General features: G+C 39.9%; 1 protein-coding gene, 1 long non-coding RNA gene and 1 pseudogene across 2 annotated transcripts in view; 1 reads left to right on the top strand and 2 right to left on the bottom strand.

Annotated features, from left to right (window-relative positions):
- LOC144296914 (uncharacterized) overlaps nucleotides 1-25,644 on the bottom strand; it is a 67,212-nt gene that overhangs the window by 40,722 nt on the left and 846 nt on the right. The gene's annotated exons all lie outside the window — the stretch shown is intronic.
- On the top strand, nucleotides 524-1,965 carry LOC144296909 (hsc70-interacting protein pseudogene; annotated as a pseudogene).
- LOC144297698 (olfactory receptor 10AD1-like) lies at nucleotides 23,465-25,565 on the bottom strand. The gene is made up of 2 exons (XM_077871894.1): nucleotides 25,437-25,565; nucleotides 23,465-24,633 (listed from the first exon to the last, which is right to left on the bottom strand). The coding sequence occupies exons 1-2, from the start codon at nucleotides 25,563-25,565 to the stop codon at nucleotides 23,602-23,604; spliced, it is 1,161 nt and encodes a 386-aa protein (XP_077728020.1). The 3' UTR covers nucleotides 23,465-23,601.

Below are 25,644 nucleotides of genomic sequence, written 5' to 3'. Positions count from 1 at the left end.
GGCAATGGCATCCACCCTCCTGATTCCAGCTCAGACAAGGTAAGGTTCACTGTAAAGGGGGTAATCAATTTCTAACTAACAGGGACAATGATGATTTAGAAATCAGATTTGAAAAAGCAAAAGGAGGCCTATTAATCTTTCAAAATTATAGACATGATGAAAACCTCTAGAAAGAAATGAGGGTGAACCCTGGATTTGGCCTTGCTAAAAGGAACGGCAACCAGGATCTATAGAGCTCTTTGTTAGTGAGACATCCACAACCAGAGATCAGGAAGATGCACAACTTAGAGTTGTTTGGAAGATTTTGCCACCTATCTGCGGAGGGAGAGAACCAAGTAGTTGTATCTAGCTAGGTGGGGTCTCACATCAGAAATATTGGAGACAGTAAACTACAGTGAGCCTGTTCACCAGGAGCAAAAAGTGAAATTAGAAAGACCTCGTAAGTGAGAACCATTGTCTGCCGGGCCTTACTCTGCATCCTACTGCATCAGCTCCATCATTAGAAAGATTGACACAGGCTTCGCGGTCGCCGCCCCCTTCCACACGGTCACGCTGGGCTAGTACCGGCGCCTGGAACCCGGCCGCAGCCTCGCCGCGCCTGCCGCCCGCCGCCCGCCAGCGCCTCTGGATCATGGACCCCCGCAAAGTGAGCGAGCTTCGGGCCTTCGTGAAAATGTGTAAGCAGGATCCGAGCGCTCTGCACACCGAGGAAATGCGTTTCCTGCGGGAGTGGGTGGAGAGCATGGGGGGTAAAATACCACCTGCTACTCATAAAACTAAATCAGAAGACAATGTCAAGGAAGAAAAAACAGATAGTAAGAAGGCGGAGGAAAACATAAAGACAGACGAACCATCAAGTGAGGAAAGTGATCTAGAAATTGACAATGAAGGTGTAATTGAACCAGATACTGATGCCCCTCAAGAAATGGGAGATGAAAATGTAGAGATAACCGAGGAAATGATGGATCAGGCAAATGATAAAAAAGTGGCTGCCATTGATGCCCTAAATGATGGTGAACTACAGAAAGCCATTGACTTGTTCACAGATGCCATCAAACTAAATCCTCGCTTAGCCATTTTGTATGCCAAAAGAGCCAGTGTCTTCATCAAATTACAGAAGCCAAATGCTGCCATTCGAGACTGTGACAGAGCTATCGAAATAAATCCTGATTCAGCGCAGCCTTACAAGTGGCGAGGGAAAGCACACAGACTTCTGGGTCATTGGGAAGAAGCAGCACATGATCTTGCCCTTGCTTGTAAACTGGATTATGATGAAGATGCTAGTGCAATGCTGAAAGAAGTTCAACCCAGGGCCCAGAAAATTGCTTAACATCGGAGGAAGTATGAACGAAAACGTGAAGAGCAAGAGATCAGAGAAAGAATAGAAAGGGTTAAGAAGGCTCGGGAAGAACATGAAAGAGCCCAGAGGGAGGAAGAAGCCAGACGACAATCAGGAGCTCAGTATGGCTCTTTCCCAGGTGGCTTTCCAGGGGGAATGCCTAGTAATTTTCCTGGAGGAATGCCTGGAATGGCAGGGGGGATGCCTGGAATGGCAGGAATGCCTGGGCTCAATGAAATTCTTAGTGACCCAGAGGTTCTTGCAGCCATGCAGGATCCAGAAGTTATGGTGGCCTTCCAGGATGTAGCCCAGAACCCAGCAAATATGTCAAAATATCAGAGCAACCCAAAGGTTATGAAACTCATCAGTAAATTGTCAGCCAAATTTGGAGGTCAAGTATAATGCCCTTCTGACAAAGCCCTTGCTGAAAGAAAAGCAACTTCGATCACCTAATGGATGTCGCAATAATACAAACCAGTGTACCTCTGACCTTCTCAAGAAGAAAGCTGGGGTGCTGTGAAGAGAATCCCTACCCCTCTGCCCCACATGCAACTGAAACATTCTACAGTGGTTTGTCATTAGGGTATTCATTCAGATAATGTTTTCCTACTAGGAATTACAAACTTTAAACACTTTTTAAACCTTAAAAATATTTAAAAACATTAAAAAAAAAAAAAAGAAAGATTGAAACAAATCCTTACATGGCCAGAAAGATATCCTTGGTTTTCCTTCTGAATTTACACATTATTCAGAATGCTGTGTAATTGTGGCAGTTTTGAAGATTTTCAGATTTGAGAGGTAACTTTGGAATGCCATGATTTTCACTAACACATGTGTATGAACTTCGAGGAATTTAGGAATAAAATTAGAAGGCAATGGGTAACAGATTTTTGCCATGGAAGACCTAACAAAGTTGTACAGATCAAAGCATATGGATGCATGGTTGAGAAGGCATGTGGAAGACAGATGTAAATGATTTCTAAGGAAGGACAACCAATCATCACTGAGAGTCCCTGGAAGCTTCTTCTGCTGGCAACTCTGTTACAACTTAGCAACCCATGTCAATGTCTTACAAACTCACTGCAGAAGTGTTTCTATAGACCTACCATTTCCCCTGTTATCTATTTTAAGTCCATTCCAATATCTCTTTTTCTTAAGTGAGATGGACACTGAGTAGTCTCTTTGCTCCTCACTGGGTATGGTCATAACTGGCCCACAACAGAGATTTAGCCCATTGAGGTAAATTGTAGAAATGTTCTAAATTCTCTCATTGTTTTTCAGTCTTCTGCCTTCTTTTTGGTTCAGCTACCTATTTGCTCCTGGATACACTTCTATCTCTCCCTATATCTCTGAACCTGAGGCCCTCTGGAGTGCCTGCAGTCCGTGACAATGGCCTGGCCTGGCCAACACGTGTTATGCATGTGCCAATGCTGAGCATGGCAGGTGTTTGTGATGGGCTAGATTCCTGTGATGTGCAAAAGGTAAATGTAGGTTACATGCTCTCCCAGAAGATCCTTCCTATTGATCTGAACTAATGGGAGACACCATAAATAATGGAATTACCAAAAATAACCTCAATTTCATATCATAGCTGAAGTTCTAACTTCATATGTTGCCTGTCTCCATCCCATAGGACTTGCTCTTCCTTGGCCTTCTCCATTCACTATCTGAGTCCTAATGTGAACTTACTGTCCCATTAGAACCTATAGTGAAACCAGACTACACGTGTTGCTCTTTTCCCTTAATGCAGTCACCTGCCATATGGAAACTTAAAGAGTAAAACAACCAAAAAACCAAGGGAAGGAGAAAGGAAATGATATGCAAAGGTATGCCTAATGATCTTCCTCTGAATGAGTGTATGTCCAAAGCGGGATGAATAAGAAATTGGAGACTTTAGTAATCAAGAATTATTCAACATGGGAAGATTAGATAATTTCAGCTGTTCTGTGGTATTAGTGAATCTCAGCTAATTTCCATTGTAAATTTCGAGAAAGAAATCTGGAATGGCTCTAAGGAGCTTAGAGAAGAAAGAGAAAAAAATGAGAGATCGTGAGAGAGAGAGAAAGAGGGAGAGAAGTGCATACTGATAGAAGAGAAAAAAGCTGAAGCACAGAAAGATTCCTAGACTAACAAATGGATGATTTTAGAAGGTGAATACCTATATATTTAGACACTCAACAAATATCTGGAACCTGGTATCTCACCTTATAGGGAAGCAGTGAGGCTAAGAGGCTAAGGACAGGGACTATAGAGGCAAGCATACCTGAAATTCAAACTTGACATTGTCATTATAATGTGCAGTTGGCTAGCTGAGTCACAAGTTTTTTCTCCTATAAAATAAGGATTAGCTAAAATAACATGTAATTAGAGGTTGCCATGTATTGCACATTAAAAAACATTAGATGTGATCTCTGTTTCTTCTCCCTCTCTCTGTGGTTTCACTTCACATGTGGAAGGACTACTGTAAACATCTGGCCAGCTTCCCAAGTACAGAAACCAAGAGAAAGAGGAGGATCTCCTTATTCCTAATGGTTACTGCCTCTCTTTGTCAGGAAGATCTTTCCATCTAACTCAGTTTTAACCCCCAAATATTTGAGTCCCATTTACTCTTAATCTGGCTTACAGAAACATAGCAAAAACATCAGCCTCAAGCTCTGGAGCACAATCACTAAGGGAGGATCATCCTTGAATCACTTTTCAACCTCTCTTTCTCCAGGGAACAAGAAAGCAAAATACCAGGTAAGTAGAAAATACCCACTTTCACAAACACCAAGCGGAAGGATCGAGAGAAGAAAGAAATGAGAAAAAGTAGTCCTAGACATAGTAGAGAGATCCCACCCACACCAAACAAAAAAGGAGAAAAGTTAAAGCCAAAGAGAGAACTAGAGAGACTGCAATAGAGAGAAGGAACTAGGAAAAGTTTTCACATGTCATAAAACGGTGTATACAATTCCCCTGGCTATTTGGGGTCTTTTCTGATTCCACACAAATCTTAAAATAATTTGTTCTAACTCTCTGAAGAAAGTCCATGGTATTTTGATAGGGATTGCATTAAACGTGTAAATTGCCCTGGGTTACATTGACATTTTCACAATATTAATTCTGCCAATCCATGAGCATGGAATATTTTTCCATCTCTTTGTGTCTTCCTCAATTTCTTTCAGAAGTGTTCTATAGTTTTTAGGGTATAGATCCTTTACCTCTTTGGTTAGGTTTATTCCTAGGTATCTTATGCTTTTGGGTGCAATTGTAAATGGGATTGACTCCTTAATTTCTCTTTCTTCAGTCTCATTGTTAATGTATAGAAATGCCACTGACTTCTGGGCATTGATTTTATATCCTGCCACACTGCCAAATTGCTGTATGAGTTCTAGCAATCTTGGGGTGGAGGCTTTTGGGTTTTCTGGGGGATCACAATGCCAGATTTCAGATTGTACTACAAAGCTGTGGTCATCAAGACAGTGTGGTACTGGCACAAAAACAGACACATAGATCAATGGAACAGAATAGAGAACCCAGAAGTGGACCCTGAACTTTATGGTCAACTAATATTCAATAAAGGAGGAAAGACTATCCATTGGAAGAAAGACAGTCTCTTCATTAAATGGTGCTGGGAAAATTGGACATCCACATGCAGAAGAATGAAACTAGACCATTCTCTTTCACCATACACAAGGATAAACTCAAAATGGATGAAAGATCTAAATGTGAGACAAGATTCCATCAACATCCTAGAGGAGAACACAGGCAACACCCTTTTTGAACTCAGCCACAGTAACTTCTTGCAAGATACATCCATGAAGGCAAAAGAAACAAAGGCAAAAATGAACTATTGGGACTTCATCAAGATGAGAAGCTTTTGCACAGCAAACGATACAGTCAACAAAACTAAAAGACAACCTACAGAATGGGAGAAGATATTTGCAAATGACGTATCAGATAAAGGGCTAGTATCCAAGATCTATAAAGAACTTCTTAAACTCAACACCAAAGAAACAAACAATCCAATCATGAAATGGGCAAAAGACATGAACAGAAATCTCACAGAGGAAGACATAGACATGGCCAACAAGCACATGAGAAAATGCTCCGCATCACTTGCCATCAGGGAAATACAAATCAAAACCACAATGAGACACCACCTCACAGCAGTGAGAATGGGGAAAATTAACAAGGCAGGAAACCACAAATGTTGGAGAGGATGCAGAGAAAAGGGAACCCTCTTACACTGTTGGTGGGAATATGAACTGGTGCGGCCACTCTGGAAAACTGTGTGGAGGTTCCTAAAAGAGTTAAAAATGGACCTGCCCTATGACCCAGCAATTGCACTGTTGGGGATTTACCCAAAAGATACAGATGCAATGAAACGCCGGGATACCTGCACCCTGATGTTTATAGCAGCAATGTCCAGAATAGCCAAATTGTGAAAGGAGACTCGGTGTCCATAGAAACATGAATGGATAAAGAAGATATGGTTTATGTATACAATGGAATATTCCTCAGCCATTAGAAATGACAAATACCCACTATTTGCATCAACGTGGATGGAACTGGAGGGTATTATGCTGAGTGAAGTAAGTCAATCAGAGAAGGACAAATATTATATGTTCTCATTCATTTGGGGAATATAAATAATAGTGAAAGGGAATATAAGGGAAGGGAGAAGAAATGTGTGGGAAATATCAGAAAGGGAGACAGACATAAAGACTCCTAACTCTGGGAAACGAACTAGGGGTGGTGGAAGGGGAGGAGGGCGGGAGGTGGGGGTGAGTGGGTGACGGGCACTGAGGGGGGCACTTGACGGGATGAACACTGGGTGTTATTCTGTATGTTGGTAAATTGAACACCAATAAAAAATAAATTTATTAAAAAAAAGAGAGAATAAAAAAAAATAAAACGGTGTATATGTGGAAAAGTTAGGAATAGGTGACCCTGCAGGGAAGGGACAGAGAGAAGCTCATCAGGAGACAGAGAACTAAGGACCCAAATCATGGCACAGAATAAATGAGGAGAAAAGCCAAAGGTGGAAAAAGAGACTGAGAGGGTGACTAGGCAGGCTAGACATAGCTCCCTGGTCATTTGGAATCAGAATCAAATAGCCAGGTATTAAGGTACTGCTCCCTCAAGTTCTGGAAATGAAAGACTGAGCTTCTGGATTGTCTCCCTCTCTGCATCAGTTACAGACGGGTCTTTGCAAACCAGACTGGCCCCACCAGACACATGCAAGGCATGTGCCCCTCATCCAGAGGCATGAGCACTGCTGGGCAGACTCTGAGAGCCTGATGGAAACTCAGGGGGGTGATTCAGAGAACAGAGTAGTCGGGAGAGAATTAGAAAAGCAGAGACGGAGGTAGGCAACTAGAGAGGGAAAAATGGACAAGCTGGAGGTTAATGGAGTCTCCTTCATGGCCTCCGTGTGCAGACCCTTGGTGGCATCTGAACACAGGTGGTCACTGAGGGAACCAGGGGGATTAATCTCTGAAGGATGCCAACCAAGTCAGGGTCAGCTTTCACTGCAGAAGTGAGCACGTTCACTGACCTTCTCCATGGGCTTTGGTAAATGAAGGCGATGACATTGGCTGTGCTGATCTCAGGCCCGGAAGAGGGATCCACAGTCACAGAGTGAGGGTGCAGTGAATTCTGCTCCAAACCAGAAGCTTGTTTACAGTGGTAAGGAATATATGCACACAGGCAGGTGTGAGATTCTAACCGGTTACTGTGAGGAGCCAAGTGTAATAAGGCCAACAACTATTTTCTGTGAGGTATTACCATTCTAACTGGATCTCCAGGGATAGTCTCATACCAGTTCATTCCAATGCTCCCTTGTGAGGCTATGTCCATGGCAGGTGGCCTGGTGTATAGAATAGTCTCAGGTTTTCCCACAAAAGTTCTGGTCCATTGACCTGATAATATGATAGACAAAGTGGCCCAGAAGTATCATTATCCCCATGTCCTCAGCTTCAAATCCTGAAGCCTTTTAACTCTAATCTATCAATTTTATTTTGAAATCATTTTCTAGCCAGGGTTTCTGATGACGTAGGCAGCGCTCCCTTTGTCCCCAGTGAAATACTTTTTCATACCATTATGCTGCATTCAACAGAATAATAAACATTGGGTGGGTACCCACTCTGCTCCAGTCAACTTTTTAAATGATGTCAATAGGGTGGTAAACACACAGTCACATGCTCCCCTTGGTAACATGCTCCCCTCCTAACCAGCGTCCTCTACCACTCCCTGATCACACTTCCTTTCTTCAGATCTGCAGAACTTTTTTCCTCCTGATCCACCCACTGCTCTTCTAAGATCCAGACTGCTCAGCACTGAATTAGAATCTGTACAATAAAAAAAAAGAGACAGGCATCCTCACATCCCCCACTCATCTTTCTACTCCTGGAGAGCCTGGACTCCTATAAAATTGATTCATTCTAAATGTGCAGGATGGGTTTTTCTCCGCACTCCACTATATACCTCCACCACCATTTTCAAATTAAAAACTCATTTCAGTGGGACATTTCTGTAACATAACTCAGGATGGAGGAAGGCATGTTTTTAAAGCATAAATCACAAAAGTTAAGTTTCAGGATATTGATCTTTGCAGTACAAGGTATCTGAGATTCCTTCAGATATCCACCCAAAAATTCCCGAAAAAAACCCCCAATTTGTAAAGTTCTTTAAACATAGCTATTTCTATAACATTAATTGATATGCTAGAAGTAAGCTTGCTGGTCTCCTCATTTCCTTATAACCTCTTGTCTACAACATTTTATTGACAGAATTCCAACCCAAGCATGATACACAATTCAACTTAGGTAACAAAATATTTATGGTTGACCCTGGGACAACTAAGGGTGAGAAGCACCAGCCCTTTGGGCAGCAGACATCTGCATAAAACTTTAATTCCCCCAAAACTTAACAACTAAAAGCCTACTGTTGACTGGAAACCTTACTGATCACATAAATAGTTGATTAACACATATTTTGTGTTATATGTATTATATATTGTATTGGCACAATAAAGCAAGCTAGAGGAAAGGAAATTTTATTATGAAAATCACTAGGAAGAGGAAATACATTTGGAGCACTGTACTGTACAAAATCCATGTGTAAGTGGTTTTTCATAGTTCAGACCCGTGTTGTTCAAGGGTCACTTGTAAATCAAAAAAAGAGATGTCCAAAAGTGGTATAATTTCCAGAGCCATTAGAGCAAGGAGTTGTTTACTGATGCTATGTGACGTAAGTCTGTGTATATTTCCATTTGTTTAGATTTTCTCTAGAGACTGTCCATGAATCATATGCATCTTTCCATGAAGGATTGCCTGTTGTCATTAGGGTTATTCCTATGTACTTTACATTTTGGATACTATTTAAGTGGCATCATAAAATTTTAATTTTCTAATATGCTTGTGGGTATATAGAGTGCAATTCAGTTTTTGTATATCGATTTTGTGCCCAGTAACCTTGTTAAGATCTTCCAATTTTAGTGTATTATCTGTACATTCTTTTAGTTTTTCTATGAAGACCACCATACATCATTTGTAAATGATGACAGTTTTGCTTTTTTATTTCCGGTTCTTATACCAATTATCTATTGGTATCTATTGGTATCTATCCTTGCTTTATTGTACTTTCTAGATCTTCCATATAATCTTAAGTATGTATACACAATGGAATATCTCTCAGTCATCAAAAAGAATGACATCTTCCCATTGGCAACAATGTGGATAGAACTAGAGGGAAATAAGTGAGTCAGAGAAAGACAGATACCATATTATCTCACTCATATGCAAATGTTAGGAAAGAAAGTAGATGAACATATGGAAAGGGGGAAAAGAATAAGGAGACAAGCCATAAAGGACTCTTTACATCAGAGAACACAGTGAGGGTTGATGGAGGGAGATGGTGGGGATGGGCTAGATGGATGTGGGTATTATTACTATTTTAAAAAATATTTTATTTATTTATTTGACAGAGAGAGACAGAGAGACAGACAGAGAGAGAAAGATCCTGCAGGAAGAGTGGAAGAGAGAGATTCAGGCTCCCCACCAAGCATGGAGCTCAATGAAGGGCTCAACCCAAGACCCCAGGATCATGACCCAAGCTGAAGGCCGATGTCTAACCACTGAGCTACACTGGATGATAGCTAGGTATTAAAGAAGGCACCTGGGGATCCCTGGGTGGTGCAGCGGTTTGGCGCCTGCCTTTGGCCCAGGGCGCGATCCTGGAGACCCGGGATCGAATCCCACGTCGGGCTCCCGGTGCATGGAGCCTGCTTCTCCCTCTGCCTGTGTCTCTGTCTCTCTCTCTCTCTCTGTGACTATCATAAAAAAAAAAAAAAAAAAAAAAGGCACTTATTGTCATGGGCACTGCATATTATATCTAAGTGAGGAATCACTGAATTCTACTCCGGAAACCAGTACCAATACTGCATTCTGTTAACTAAGTAAAATCTAAGTGAAAAAAAGAAAAACTACAATCTTGAATAAAAGTAGGGATAATGGTTCCCCTGCTTATTTATGATCTCAAGGTAATTTTAATGTTTCGCTTTTGGAGGAGGATATTTGCAGTTGAGTTTTGGTGTATAAATATTTTAATAGCTTAAGGAACTTCATTTCTATTCCTGGTCTGCTGAGAAGTGTTGTTTTTTTTAATAAAATTATAAACAGGCATAAATGTTTAATAAAACAGACGACTTTCCTGCCTCTACTGAGATTGCCATGTGATTTTTCTTTATTTTGTCCTTTAATGTAGTTATTTGCATAATTCATTTTCTGATGTGAAATAAACTCTGAATTAGTACTGGAATAAACTCAACTTTGTTCATGACATAAGGTATTATATTTTTAATACATTGTAGGAGTCTGTTTTCTTTAAGAATTTTGCAAGTATGGTTGAGAGTGAGATTAGTTTATTTTGTCTTTAACAAGTTTTGGTATTGAAGTTATCATTTAAAGAGTAGAGGTGTTTCCCTCTTTTTCCGGTTATCTAAAATAGATTACTTTTCCTTGGTTGGTAGTATTTGCCTTAAAATCCTGTGTCTGGTTCTTTATTTATAGAAATATTTTGTCAACTTTTTATTTGAATTCTAGTTAGTGAACATATATGGTAAATTTGGTTTCAGGTGTAGAATTTAGTGATTCATCACTGATATATAACACCCAGTGCTCATCCCTACAAGTGCTCTCCTTATTATGCATCACTCATCTAGCTTATCCCTTTCCACCTCCCTCCATGAACCTTCATTTTGTTCTCTACCATTAAGAGTCCCTTATGGTTTGCTTCCCTCTCTCTTTCCTTCTTTCCCTATGTTCATCTGTTTTGGTTCTTAAATTCCCAATATGAGGGAAATCATATAGTATTTGTCTTTCTCTGACTTATTTTGCTTAGTATAATACTCTCTAGCTCCATTCATGTCATTGCAAATGGCAAGATTTTATTCTTCTGATGGTTGAGTAATTTCCACTTCATATATATCTATATCTGTATTTGTATTTATATCTATATTTATACACACACACACATACACCATCTTCTTTATACATTCATCATTTAATAGGCCTTTGGACTTTTTACTACTTTGGCTATTGATAATGCTACTATAAATAGTAGGGGTGCATTTCTCCCCTCAAATCAGTGTTTTGTATCTTTTGTGTAAATATGTAGTAGTGCACTTGGTGGGTCATAGGGTAGTTCTATTTTTATCTTTTCAAGGAATATTCATACGAGAACAGCAAAAATGAACTATTGTGACTTCAATAGTGCAGATATAAAGCTCTGCACAGTGAAGGAAACAATAAAACTAAAAGACACCCTATGGAATGGGAGAAGATATTTGCTAATTATGTATCTGATGAAGGGTTAGTAAGCAAAATCTAGAAGTATTTTTAAAAATGTTTTAAATTCCAGTATAGTTAACAGACTGTGTTATATTGGTTTCAGGTGTACCATATAGTAATTCAGGTGTACCACAGAATGATGGTACACTATACCGATACATCACCCAGTGCTCATCATGACAAATGCACTCCTTAAAACCCATTGCCTATTTTACCCATCACTCCACCTACCACCCCTCTGGTAAGCATCAGTTTGTTCTATATAGCTAAGAATCTTTCTTGGTTTGCCTCTCTCCTTTTTTACTTACTTTAAAAAAATATCTCTGTGTGTTTTTTTGTTGTTTCATAAATGCCATCTATGAGTGAAAGCATATAGTATTTGTCTTACTCTGACCGACTTATTTTTCTTAGCATTATATTCTCCAGCTCCATCTACGTTGTTGCAGGTAACAACATTTCATTCTTTGTAATGGTAGAATAATATTCTGTTGTGTATATATACCATATCTTCTTTATCCATTCATCTCTCCATGGACAATTGAGATGCTTCCATAATTTAGACTACCGTAAATAATGCTGATATAAACATGTATTATCCTTGCATGTTTCTTTCCTACAATGCATTATCTGTATGAATTAGTGTGTTTGTATTTTTTTGGTAAATACTCAGTAGTGGAGTTACTGGATCGTAGGGTAGTTCTATTTTTAACTTTTTAAGGTAACTTCATACTGTTTTCCATAGCCATGGCACCAGTTACATTACCAACAAGAATGGGAGTTTTATCTTTCTTTGACTTCCAGCTCCTCTCTAGTCTACTACAATGGAGTTTTTTATAAGATAAAATTTATACTTTGACTTTTATTGTTGAGTAGACCGCTGTCAATCTAATTGTGCTTCTTTTGAAAGGACTCTGTCTTTTCTTCAGGAAGCTGTTAAATTTTCCCTCTTTGTCTCTCATTTTCAGGAGTTGTAATGGTGTGCCCATGTGTGTATTTCTTTTTATAAATAATACAGTTTGGGTGCACTTAGAGCCTCTTTAACCCGTGCACTGATGTCGTTCAGTTTTGGAAAAATCTCAGCTATTTTCTCTTCAGATACTGTATTTGCTCTGTCCATTCTTTCTTTCATCTTATTTATGACACATCTCCCACTTTACTAATCCTCTTATCAGCTCTTCCTAGATCTGCTCAAATGCAGATTGACCATTCCTGGGTCTTAGCTCCCAAATACTTCACTGCCTTTTTAGTGCTTAAGTGCCTTCAAGAGGATGTTTTGAAACATCTGTTCAGCTATTGTTCTTAGTGACATAGTTGGTCTAAATTACATTGGTCCTTCAATACCAGAAACAGAGGCCTCTTATAACTCATTATGTAACATCTATAGTTTTGTGCTCCTTTCATTCTTAATATTGTTTAAGTCTGTTTATTTTTGATCAGTCATGCCAAGACCTGTGAAATTATTTTCTTCTAATTCTATCAATTTAATCAAATGTTGGTTTTTTTTTTAAAGATTTTTTAAAATTTATTTATGAAAGATACACACACACAGAGACAGAGACATAGGCAGAGGAGAAGCTGGCTCCCCACAGGGAGCCTGGTGTGGGACTTGATCCCAGGACCCTGATCATGACCTGAGTCAAAGGCATATGGCCAACAACTGAGCAACCCAGGTGTACCACTGGGTTTGTTTGAAACAATACAGTATATGCATTTTTATTCCTTCCATATTCTTTGCAGAGTCTATTATTCTGTAATTAAGTTGGTAGCTTAATTTATTACTTTTTAACACAATTTTTTTCCTAATAAAAGAAAGCATTACTCTAGGTATATCCCACAAAATTATAATTAGTTCCATTACTAATTTTGGGTTTGTAAAATTTTCCAATTATAATCATAATCAAATCTGTTGCTGAAAGCCTGACATGAGGTATCAGATCATAGGAATTGATATAAATATGCGCTTAGTGGGAAGTTTTGTGTTAGGCATTAGGCTGTTTAAGGTTTGCTGTAGCTGTGGTTTCAGATGCTCAAATTTCTTTTCATGTCCTTGCTTTTCTCTCCTTCGCTGTCTGTTTGGTTTCCCTTTAGACTCTTTAAATAGGGTATGAGCATTGCAGCTCTTTTAGCTGTGACCTTTGAAAGTTTCCACCGTATTGATGTAGTGGTTAGGTAAAGGGGAGCAGAAGCATTCCATACTCCCATCATTTGGTCAGTCTTCTAGTGAGCCTATGACCTGGGCTCGAACCTTCGCAGGTCCGTCTCAGTGTTTTTCATGTTTTGTTTCAGTTTTTTTTTTTTTTTAATGAATTCTTTCCTAGATTCATTAGGTTCTCATACGATAGTTTTCCTTGAGGCCAGACAGTGCTCTCTGGGCTTCTTTCTAAAGGTTAACTTGTCCCTTCTCCTTGCTGATCACAAGGGGATTTTTTCCTAATCTTCATCATGAGAATCTGGTGAGGCTGCTGGAAGTAAAACTCATGAATCTATGAGGGTTCCATGGAGGGCAGACCCTTAGGAGTTTTTATCTCTGAAGTTAGCCCATTCCGTCTCCAATAAGCAGTCGATCCCCTCTAAATATTTTGGCCGGTCTCCAGTTACTGTTTCTACTCCCAGAAAGCTGTCATTTTCTGTGTTCACTTGTCTCCCAGTTTTTGGGGTGGTGCTTTCCCCTGTGCCTTTAATTCTCTGATAGATCTAAGAAGTGTTGTTGACGTTCCCTTGGTTTACCCTTGGTTTTTGGTGACGGTGGAAGTGACAATGTCCAAGCTCTTTACTCTTTCCATGTTGGACCAGACTTCTCTTCCTTCTTTGGTAAATGGGAGAATTAGAATTCTGTTTCTTAATTTCCAACCATATAGGTTTCCTTCTAGTTAACTTTTTTTTTTTTAGATTTCATTTATTCATTTATTTATTCATGAAAGACACACACACAGAGAGAGAGAGAGAGAGAGAGAGATGCAGAGACACAGGCACAGGGAGCCCGATGTGGGACTCTATCCCAGGACTCCAGGATCACGCACTGGGCTGAAGGCAGGTGCTAAACCACTGAGCCATCAGGGCTGCCCTCTAGTTAACTTTTTGATATTGATTTCTAACTTAAGTGCCTTATCGTCAGAGAGCTTGGTCTGTGTGACTACATATCATTAACTTGATTTGAGATTTGCTCTATGGACTAGTATATGTTCTATTTTGAGATATTTTCAATTTATTTTTGGTAATATGTGCCTGCTACCTTTACTAGGTTACTGTGCTGGGGGGAAATGGTTGGTATACTTAAATAGGAATAATGAAGTGCTTTCAAGGATGTGGGAGGGTTAAGAGGAATCAAAAAGGGATGGTGAAGCATCCTGGCCTCTCAAGAGAAATGAATTGTTACCACCTTATGAGGATAGGGAAGGGAGCTGTAGGAGAAGGCCACCCGACAGTAACTCTGGGACACCAGGGAAGGACCAGGACAATAACATCCTCAAATATTCTCCTGCCTTCCTCTCTCCTACTAAGTAACTCTTAGTTGAGGCCAACCAGGATGTCTTCCCATAAGTATCCCCACATGATTTTCATAGGCTTCACTAAATGGCAATTGCAGGTGTCCCACTGCAAATAGCAAAGGTGATGAATGATAGGATTTAGTTAGGTAGGGATGTGAGATTGATGGGAATGTGGAAAAGATGGCTGCGGGGTGGATGAAGTTGGAGCTGAAGTAACAGAGGAAAAGGACAGAGTTTAAGTAAGAGTCCATACTAGTGGTAGGCCAAAGGGCATGGTCAGGTAGGAAAAGTCTTATAACTTGAGAAAACTTTATTTTTTTAAAGATTTTATTTATTTATGAGAGAGAGAGAGAGAGAGAGAGAGAGAGAGAGGGGCGGAGACAGACAGAGGGAGAAGCAGGTTCCATGCAGGGAGCCTGAAATGGGACTCGATCCAGGGTCTCCAGGATCAGGCCCTGGGCTGACGGCAGCGCTAAACTGCTGAGCCACCCGGGCTGCCCTTGAGAAAACTTTAGGAGAAGTTGTAGGCTGAGACAGAGACAAACACATAAGGTGTTTGTTTTTTTTTTTTTAATTTTAATTTAGTGGTTCATCACTTACATGTAACACCCAGTGCTCAACATAACAAGTGCCCTCCTTAAAACCCATCACCCATTTAGAACATCTGCCACCTCCCTCCCTCCATCATCGCTCCTTTTTTGTTCTTTATCATTAAGAATCTCTTATGATTTCTTTCCTTTTCTCTCTTTTTACCTTCTCATGTGTTCATCTGTTTGGTTTCTTAAATTCCATGAGTGAATTCATTTGGTCTTTTTTCTGTGATTGACCTATTTCACTTAAGATAAGACTCTCTGGCTCATCCATGTCATTGCAAATGGCAAGATGTCATTTTTCGATGGCTGAGTAAACATCCATTGTATATATAGACCACATCCTCATTATCCAGTCATAAGTTGATGGACCTTTGGGTGATAGTTTGGCTATTGCTGATAATGCTGCTACAAATATTGGGGTGCATTTGCCCTTCAGATCTGTATTTTTGTATCCTTTGGTAAATCCCAATAGTGAAATTACTGGAATATTGGGTAGTTCTATTTTTAACTTTCTGAGGTGCCCCATACTGTTTTCTGCAGTGGGTGCAACAGTTTGCATTCCCACCAACAGTGCAAGAGGGTTCCCCTTTTCCTGCATCCTTGCCAACATCTATTGCTTCCTGTGTTGTTCATTTAAGGCATTCTGACAGGTGTGAGGTGCTATCTCATCATGCTTTTGATCTGTATTTCCCTGATGATGAGTGATGTTGAGTATCTTTTCATGGGTCTGTTAGCCGTTTCTGTGTCTTCTTTGGAAAAATGTCTATTCTGTCTTCTGCACTTTTTAAAAAATTTTTAAATTAATTTATTTTTATTTGAGATATAAAGAGAGAGATCATGAGCACAATCAGGAAGAGCAGAGGCAGAGGGAGTGAGAATCCCAAGCTGACTCTGAACTGGGTGGGGAGCCTAATGTGGGGATCAATACCACCAGAGATCATGACCTGAGCTGAAACCAAGAGTCTGAGGCTTAACCAACTGTGCCACCCAGGCACCCCTACCTATTTTTAAATTGGATCATTCATTTTTGGGTTGTAATCTTGGATAAGTTCTTTATAGATTTTGGTACTAACCCTTTATCAGATATGTCATTTAACATATATTCTCCTTTTTTTTTTTTTTAAAAAAAGACTTTTATTTATTTATTCATAGAGACAAAGAGAGAGAGAGAGAGGCAGAGACACAGGCAGAGGGAGAAGCAGGCATCATACAGAGAGCCTGACGTGGGACTCGATCCAGGGTCTCCAGGATCACGCCCTGGGCTGCAGGCGGCGCTAAACTGCTGTGCCATCGGGGCTGCCCAGCATATATTCTCCTATTCTGTACGGTGTCTTTTAGGTTTGTTGCTTGTTTCCTTCACTGTGCAGAAACATTTTATATTTTGGAGGAATTCCAATAGTTCATTTTTGCCCTTGTTTCCCTGGTTTCTGGCAACGTGTCTAGTAAGAAGTTGCACTGGCTGAAGTCAAAGAGGCTGCTGCCTGTGTTCTCTACAATTTTGGTTTCCTGTCTCCCATTTAGGCCTTTCATCCATTTTGAGTTTTTTTTTTTGTGTGTGTGTGTGTGTGTGTATGATGTAACAAAGTGGTCCAGTTTCATTCTTCTGCATGTCGCTGTCCAGTTTTCCCAACACATCTGTTGAAGGGACTGTCTACTTCCCATTGGATAGTCTTTGCTGCTTTGTCAGTGATTTGTTGACCACATAGTTGTGGGTTCATTTCTGGGTTTTCTATTCTGTTCCATTGGTCTATGTACCATTCTGTCTTGATGACTACAGCTTTGTAATATAGTTTGAAGTCCTGAATCATGATGTCTCCAGCTTTGCTTTTCTTTTTTTTCATGAATGCTTTGACTATTTGGGGTCTTTTGTGGTTCCATATAAATTTAGGATTGTTTTTCTTGCTCTGTGAAAAGTGCTGGTGGAATTTTATTATTATTATTATTATTATTATTATTATTATTATTTTCATTGTTTCACATTTTATTTATTTATTTATTTACTTGGAGTTCAATTTGCCAACATATAGCATAACACCCAGTGTTTATCCCATTCAGCTAGTGGGATTTTAATAGGGTTTGCATTAAATATGTTGAGTGTTTTGGGACGTATAGCTATCTTAACAATGTTCATGATTCCAGCTCATGAGCATGGAATGTTTTTCCATTTCTTTGTGTCACCTTCAATTTGCTTCATAAGTGTTCTATAGTTTCCAGAATATAGATCCTTCACTACTTTGGTGAGGTTTGTTCCTAGGTATCTTACTGTTTTAGCTGCAATTGCATTTGGGATTGATACTTTGATTTCTTTTTCTGCTGCTTCATTATTGGTGAATAGAAATGCAACATATTTCTTTGCATTGATTTTATATCCTGCAACATTGCTGAATTTATGTATTAGTTTTAGCAAATTTTTTGTGGAGTCTATTTTGTTTTTTACATAGAGTATCATGCCATCTACAAAGAGTGGAAGTTTGACTTCTTCCTTGCCATTTGGATCCTTTTTATTTCCTTTCTTGTCTGATTGCTGAGGCTAAGACTTCCAGTACTATATTAAATAGTAATGTTGAGAGTGGACATCCTTGTCTTGTCCCTGATTGTAGAGGAAAAGCTCTCAGTTTTTCCCCATTGAGGATATTAGTTGTGGGTCTTTTGTATATGGCCTTTATGATGTTGAGGTATGTTCCATATATACCAACTTTGTTGATGTGGTTTTTTATTTTTTTATTTTTTATGTTTTATTTTTGTATTTTTTTTAAAGATTTTATTTATTTATTCACGAGAGACACAGAAAGAGAGAGAGAGGCAGAGACACAGGCAGAGGGAGAAGCAGGCCCCAGGCAGGGAGCCCGATGTGGGGCTCGATCCCGGGACTCCAGGATCACGACCTGGGCCAAAGGCAGGCACACTAAACCGCTGAGCCACCCAAGGATCCCTGACGTGGTTTTTTAAAATCAAGAATGGATGTTGCATTTTGTCAAATCCTTTTTCTGCATCTCTTGAGAGGATCATATGGTTCCTATCCTTTCTTTTATTAATGTGGTCTGTTGATTGATTTGCAAATATTGAATCACCCCTTCAGCCCAGGAATAAATCCCACTTGATTGTGGTGAGTAATTCTTTTAATGCACTTTTGGATTTGCTCATATCTTGTTGGTAATTTTTGCAGCCATCAGGGATATTGGTCTGTAATTCTTCTTTTTAACAAGGTCTTAATCTGCTTTTGAGATCAAGGTAATTCTGGCCTCATAGAATGAGTTTGGAAGTTTTCCTTCCCTTTCTATTTTTTGGAACATTTTAAGAAGATTAGGTATTAACTCTTCTTGAAATTTGTGGTGGCATTCCCCTGCAAAGCCATCTGGTCCTGGACTTTTGTTTGTTGAGAGATTTTAATTACTGATTCAATTTCTTTGTTGGTTATGGGTCTGTTCAAATTTTCTATTTCTTCCTGTTTCAGTTTTGGCAGTTTGTATGTTTCTAGGAATTCGTCCATTTCTTCCAGATTGCCCAGTTTGTTGGCATATAATTTTTCATAATATTCCCTGACAATTATTTGTATTTCTTTGGTGTTGGTTGTGATCTCTCCTCTTGCATTCATAGTTCCATTTATTTGGCTCATTTCTCTTTTCTTTTTGATAAAGATAAATCTTTTGATAAGGCTTTATGAATTTTATGATTTCTTTCAAAGTACCAGCCATTAGTTTCCTTGATCTGTTCTACCAGGTGATTTTTTGTTGTTGTTTCTGTATTGTTTATTTCTGCTCTAATCTTTATTATTTCCCTTTGTCTGCTAGCTTTCAACTTTATGTGTGTTTTTTTTTCTTTTTCTTATTTTTTCAGCTCCATTAGGTGTAAGGTAAATTGTGTACTTGATATTTTTCTTGCTTCTTGTGATAGTTCTGTATTGCAATACTCTTCCCTCATAGGACCACCTTTGCTGCATCCCAGAGGATTTGGATTGTTGTGTTTACATTTTCATTTGCTTCCATGTATTTTGTAATTTCTCCTTTAATTTTCTGGTTAACCCATTATTTAGTAGGATGTTCTTTAACCTCCATATATCTGTGGTCTTTCCAATTATTGTATTATTATCAATGAGTTTCTTTATGTTTGTTACTAAATGATTTATATATTTCAGTGCTCCCAAGTTGGGGCATGAATTATTAGATATTCTTGATGAGTAGACCTCTTAATTCTGATATAATGCCCTTCTTCATCTCTTGTTAGTCTTTCGGTTAAAATCTAGTTTTTCTGCTATCAGTATTACTACTCCGGCTTCCTTTTAATATTCATTAGCATGATAGTTGGTTCTCTATCCCCTTACTCTTAAGGAAGCACACACAGAAGAGTTGCTAAATTCTCTAAATCTACATTCATGATCCAATACCTTTCTTTCTCTCTTTTTAGCTTCACTATTTTCCATAATTTTATCCTCTACATCACTGATTTGTTCCTCTGTTTCATTCCTCCTCATTGTCAATCTGCAAGTGCCATTAGGCCTAAAATGAGTCTCTTGTAGACAGCATATAAATGGGTATTTTTTTTCTTATCCATTCTGATATCCTATTTATTTTGATTAAAGCATTTTGTCTATTTACATTCAGAGTGATTTTTGATAGATATGAATTTAGTGCCATTGTGTTACCTGTAAAGTTGGTCTTTCTAGTGATGTTCTCTCTTCCTTTCCAGTCTTTCCTGTTTTTGGTCTTTTTTTCTCTCCACTCAAAGAGTCCTCTTTAATATTTCTTGCAGGGCTGGTTTAGTCATCATGAACTCCTTTAGTTTTTGTTTGTCTTGGGAACTCTTTATCTCCCCTTCTATTCTGAATGACAGTCTTGCTGGATAGAATGTTTTTGGCTGCATATTTTCCCCATCCAGCACATTGAATGTATCATGCCACTCTTTTCTGGCCTGCCAAGTTTCTGTGGACAGATCTGCTTCAAACCTAATCTGTCTTCTGTTGTAGGTTAAGCCCCCACCCCCATTGCGTTCCAGATTCTTTTCTTGTTTGTGTATTTTGTGAATTTGACTATGATATGTCTTGGTCATGGCCAGCTTTTGTTGAATTTAATGGAGTTCACTGTGCTTCTTGGATTTTTAAGTTTGCTTCCTTCCCCAGATTAGGGAAGTTTTCAGCTATAATTTGCTCAAATTAACCTTCTGCTCCCTTTTCTCTCTTTTCTTCTGGGACTCTTATGATACAATTTTATGCTTTAAGGAATTGCTAAATTCCCTATGTCTACATTCATGATCCAATACCTTTTTTTCCTTCTCCTTTTCAGCTTCATTATTTTCCATAATTTTATCTTCTATATCACTGATTTGTTCCTCTGCTTTGCTCATCCTCATTGTCATTACATCTAGTTGGTTTTGCATCTCAGCTATAGTATTTTTCATTTTGGCTTGACTACATTATAGTTCTTTTATCACTGCAGTAAAGGATTCCCTAGTGTTTTCTATGCTTCCTAAGCCCAGCTAGTATCCTTATAATTGTTGTTTCAAATTCTGGTTCAGGAAAAAAAAATTCTGGTTCGGACATCTTACCTATAATTGTATTGAGTAAATCCCTGGTCAGTACTTCTTCCTGTTCTTTCTTTTGGGGTGAATTCTTTCATCTTTTCGTTTTGTCTAAGTCACAGGTTTTTGTGTGATTGTTAGGAAAGCCTGCTATATCTCTGCTCCTGAGAGTAAGGATATATTAAAATGAGCCTCCCTCCCTGCCCCAAACAAAAAAACACAGCAAGATCCTGTTTCACCTAGAGCATTCCAGCTTTCTATGATGAGTGACTTGGTATATGCAGAGGGATTGTTCTTGTCATCTGGGGGAGATGCCTGCTGCATTGATTCTCAGGTGGACTTCCCTATTAGAGATGTGCCTCAGGGCACAGGGGATCAGGGACTCATGTAAGCAGCCCTGATCTCCACTGGGCTGTGCTCTGTTGCTCACTGAAGTCAGTCAGTGCAGGTAGGCAGGAGGAAAATGGCATTGCCCTTCTCTGTTGTTCCAGGAAGTTCACTACTCTTCAAGAAGTACATACAGAAAAGCAAACAATCACCAGATTGTGTCAGATCCCTGTTTTCACCTTGTCTGTGCCTGAGCTGTCTGACTACCATTAGTGCAGTACCTCTGTGTTTTATCTCAGGGTCATAGCTAGGTTTCAGAACTCCAAATTCAGATACCCACAAGGAATATACTTCTGCTGATGCCCTGAGGGAGGTTGTCATCATGTTGTGGCTGGTGCTGGTTTATCCCAGAAAAGCCATCACATACTCAAACAGTGGTTTGGAGTTTATAGTAAAGTGCAGCAAAAAGCCAGCATCAAGGTATACTGCCCTGAGCTAGTGTCTCTGTTCCTATATTGGTGAATGGGGCAGCATGTTGGCACTTCCAGTTCTTTTATCCCTAGAGTTGCTGTGCTACCATTCTGAAATGCTGACCAAGAAGGGGAACTGTTTCTTCCCATGCAACCCAGGGAATTCTTAGATTGTACTGACCGTTCCTGGGCCTCGACCCTCCTTCCCCACCAGAGCACCAGTCAGCCTGCCAGGCATGACACTGCCTATGGTGAGGATTTGTAAAACTTCAAATTTTGCGCTCCAATGCTTATAAAAACTGCTGGTAGTCAGCCCGACTCCTTTTCCCAGTCAATGGTTTTGGGAAAATTCTTTCTTTTGCAATACCTACATGCTGCTTTCTCATTATCTCTCTCTTGTTTCTCTCTCTATGATCAGGGCTCCATCCTTCCACAATACCTGTAATTCTTTTCTCCCAAAATCAATTCTCTACAGCTTCTACCTTCTTTGAGTTAGATGTTTTTCCACCTGTAAAGCACAGTTTCTTCTTTTAGTCTTCACATTTCTTACATGATCAGAATAATTTGGTAGTCAAGCTATGTTCAAAGGACTAGGCAAGCTTAGGGTCTTGTTCCTCACCACCTTAACTAGTCATAAAACAGAGAGGTTTTAGGGAAGGTTTTATCACAAATATTTATATGGATTCCAGCTATAGAGTGCCAGCAGAAATCTTGCTGATGGTAAACCAGAAATGTCTAGGTATATAGAATTCTGTATTCTAAATTCTTGGTTTCCTCCTGTCTATTCTTTTTCCAGATTAATACCTCTCATCATCTCCCTTATTTGCTCTTCTAATACATTATCTCCTGACCAGGGTTACTCAACCACAGCACCAATGATTTCTTGGGCTGCATAAATGTTTATTGTGATAGCTGTTCTATGTATTATAGGATGTTTAGTAGCATCTCTCGTCTCTACCTACTAGGTGCCAGTAACACGTACCCTTTTCCTGTTATGAAAACTAAAAAATGTTTTCAGATATTGCCAAATACCTCCTGGGCGAGAGACTCATCCCTGCTGAGAACCCCTGCTGTAGACATTAAGTAATTGACTAGGGGTAGGGGAGAAAGAAGAGATGTGAGCAGAGTCTCAAGAAATGTAGTGTATTATAAATAAAGCAAGACATAAGAAGGAATCTTCATGAAGAAAAGGGAAACATTTAAACTGCACAACAGGCATCCAGCCAGTGACAAAGTTTTCCAGTGGAAGCAAACAAATGCACAAATAAGTTAAAGTGTTCATTTTATGTTCTATTTATAAAACACAAATGTCACTGGAAGCTTCTCTGACCCTAGGAGATTTTATTCTATAACCCCCACTCCCGGTTTATACTCTGGGGAACTGGGTGCTCTCCTTAGCCTTCTTGCTCTTGCTTCTGCCCTCCCACCTCCCCATTTATAATTCACATGTATTTGGCATAGAGCTCCTCCTCTTGCTTCCTTTAAGGAGTAATCCAAATCTCTGCAGTTCTTATTTTTTCTGGGAACTTCTTGCATAATTTTGATGCCATCATATAGGGATAATATTGTACAACTCTTTGCATAGTTGTCCCACTCACTGCTTTTCACTTAACTTCTATACATCACTCTATTTGCCTCATGGGTCTCACTACGCTATCTTCTCAAAGATGAAATACCAGTAATTGCTTTCGTACTAGAAGTAAATGTCCCAAACAATGGGCTAGCCTTCCTTCTCTTTAGGAGGCTACTACATTTCACATAATTTGAGAATAAACTTTTCCATTTCATTACACTTGCCACTTCATATGGACATGTATTAGTAGGAGAACTTGGAAGGATTAATTGATATTGGGAGTAAAATCAGACAGATGAGCATTAAACATCAACAGGATCTTCCAAGTCTGGTGCTAGTAAGAAGAAAATGATAAATGCATTTTCCTGGAGTCTATCAGTGTTGGTGAGTTGCCCAATTGTCAAGGCTTGGTGAAGGAGCTTCTCTTTCTGGAGGCTTCCCACTAGACAGATTCAATACTCAGTCTAAGCCAGGCTGGTCCTCCCAAGGGCCCTCACCATGGCTCCCTTCATTTCCTTGTTTCGAAAACTATAGATGATGGGGTTGCACATGGGGGTGATGATGGTGTAGAGGAGGGAGAAAGGCTTGTCTTTGTCAGGGCCATGTGTGCTGCGAGGGTTCATATAAGAGAACATGGCAGAGGTGTAGAAAAAGATGACCACAGTCAGATGGGAGGCACAAGTAGAGAAGGTCTTCCCTCGACCTGAGGAGGAGGCTCTGCCAAGGATGGAGGCCAGGATGCGGGCATAGGAGATGACAATGAGCACCATGGGGCTGAGTAGCACCACGATGGCATCGGCAAAGATCATTCTCAGACTAAATTGGGGGTCTCCACAAGACAGGGCAATCACTATGGGGGCCTCACAGAAGAAGTTCTCTATGTGGTTGTCTCTACAAAAGGGATTCCGGAATGACATATACTCAAGAAAGATGCCATTGATCAGCCCAAAGAGCCAGGCAGTACTCACCAGCTTCACACAGACCTGCCGGCTCATGATCTGGGCATAGCTGAGTGGGTGGCAGATAGCAACATAACGGTCATAGGCCATAAAAGCCAAGAGGATGCACTCAGCCACACCCACACAGAAGACCAAGTACATCTGGGTCAAGCAAGAGACAAAAGAGACAATGTGGTTCTTGACCACCAAGTGGATCAGCATCTGCGGGATAGTGGTGGTGATGAAGCAGACATCCAGGAAGGACAGATGGCCAAGGAAGAAGTACATGGGGCTGTTGAGCCTGGGGTCTGTCCAGGTGATGAAGATGATGAGGCCATTCATGGCCATGGCAAGGCTGTAGAGGGCTAGGAAGAGGACAAAGAGTAATGCCTGAGTGGAAGAGGAGCTCTGCTCAAAGCCCACGAGGATGAACTCTGTCACTGTGCTGCCATTCCTTAGGTCCACTGTCTTGGACCTGCTTGAGGAGGGAGGACAGGAAAGCACAGGTGAGATAGTTTGTAGGGAATGTAAGGTACTCACTTGAGCCCAGAGACCCAGCTATAAAAGAACGATGAGTGGTGGCAAATGATTTAGAACTTTAGGAATCATGTAATTGGCAATGTTGTGGGGAGTGAGGATACCAGGGTCACCACAGGCTGCATACATGGAATTGTAATATCAAAAACTGAGGAAGCAATAGTTATACTTTATTCTGATTTGGGCAGGCCTCAAATGAAGTACCACATCTGCCCCAGGGCTGTAAACACTGAAGGATTAGCCACTCTCCAAAATGTGTTCAGAGGTGCAAAGCTAAGATGGTTGGACCTGGTACTCATGGCAAATAAGGAAAGGTTTAAGAAAGTGAGGAATGGAGTATTTGAGGGAACAGCATGCTGGCTGTTAGCTTATAGAAGATCATATTTGGGAGATGTTTACAGACGTATTTTCCTAGAAGAAAAAAAGTGCTGAGCCTTACTGTATGTATTTGAAATGATGAATGGGTTGAAGTTTCAGAGGAAACAATAACATTCTCCCCTTCAGCATTGCCCCTTAGGTGAGAATGATTTGCAAATCTCTGGAAACATCCATGCTTACCAGTCGTCTACTCTCTATCCAGACTCCCTCTCCCAGTGGTTGTTGCATCCACCACCCATGCTGTGCATGCAGGAGATGGGACCTAGTTCTGAGTTCTTGCATTATTACTTAATGAGAGGCAGTTTCCTACAGAGGTTGGAACACAGGGCTATGCACTGTTGGGTGGAAAGGATGCAACCATTGCCATGAGACAAGGAAAGGTATGAGTGGGCACAAATTCAGCATTTCTGGAATGGACCTTCAAAAACTTTGATCTGTCCATTTACTTCCAGGATAAGTCTTGTTCTTTTCCCATCATCAGAGAATGAGTGTTCAGAATTCTCATGTTCTTTTCTCATTATTGCAACTTTTAGGAAGTCGTTATGTTCATGTTTAATTTCTCTTGCACTTTTCATCTTATCTCTGAGTTAGGATACAAGAGGGATCCCTTCCACTCTCAGATCCTTATAGATGGTTAGTATATTCCTTCTTACC

Source organism: Canis aureus, chromosome 25 (genome assembly GCF_053574225.1).
Source record: "Canis aureus isolate CA01 chromosome 25, VMU_Caureus_v.1.0, whole genome shotgun sequence".
NCBI lineage: Eukaryota > Metazoa > Chordata > Mammalia > Carnivora > Canidae > Canis > Canis aureus.
The sequence above is the reverse complement of the archived record's forward strand: the minus strand, read 5'-3'. Positions and strand labels throughout refer to the sequence as shown.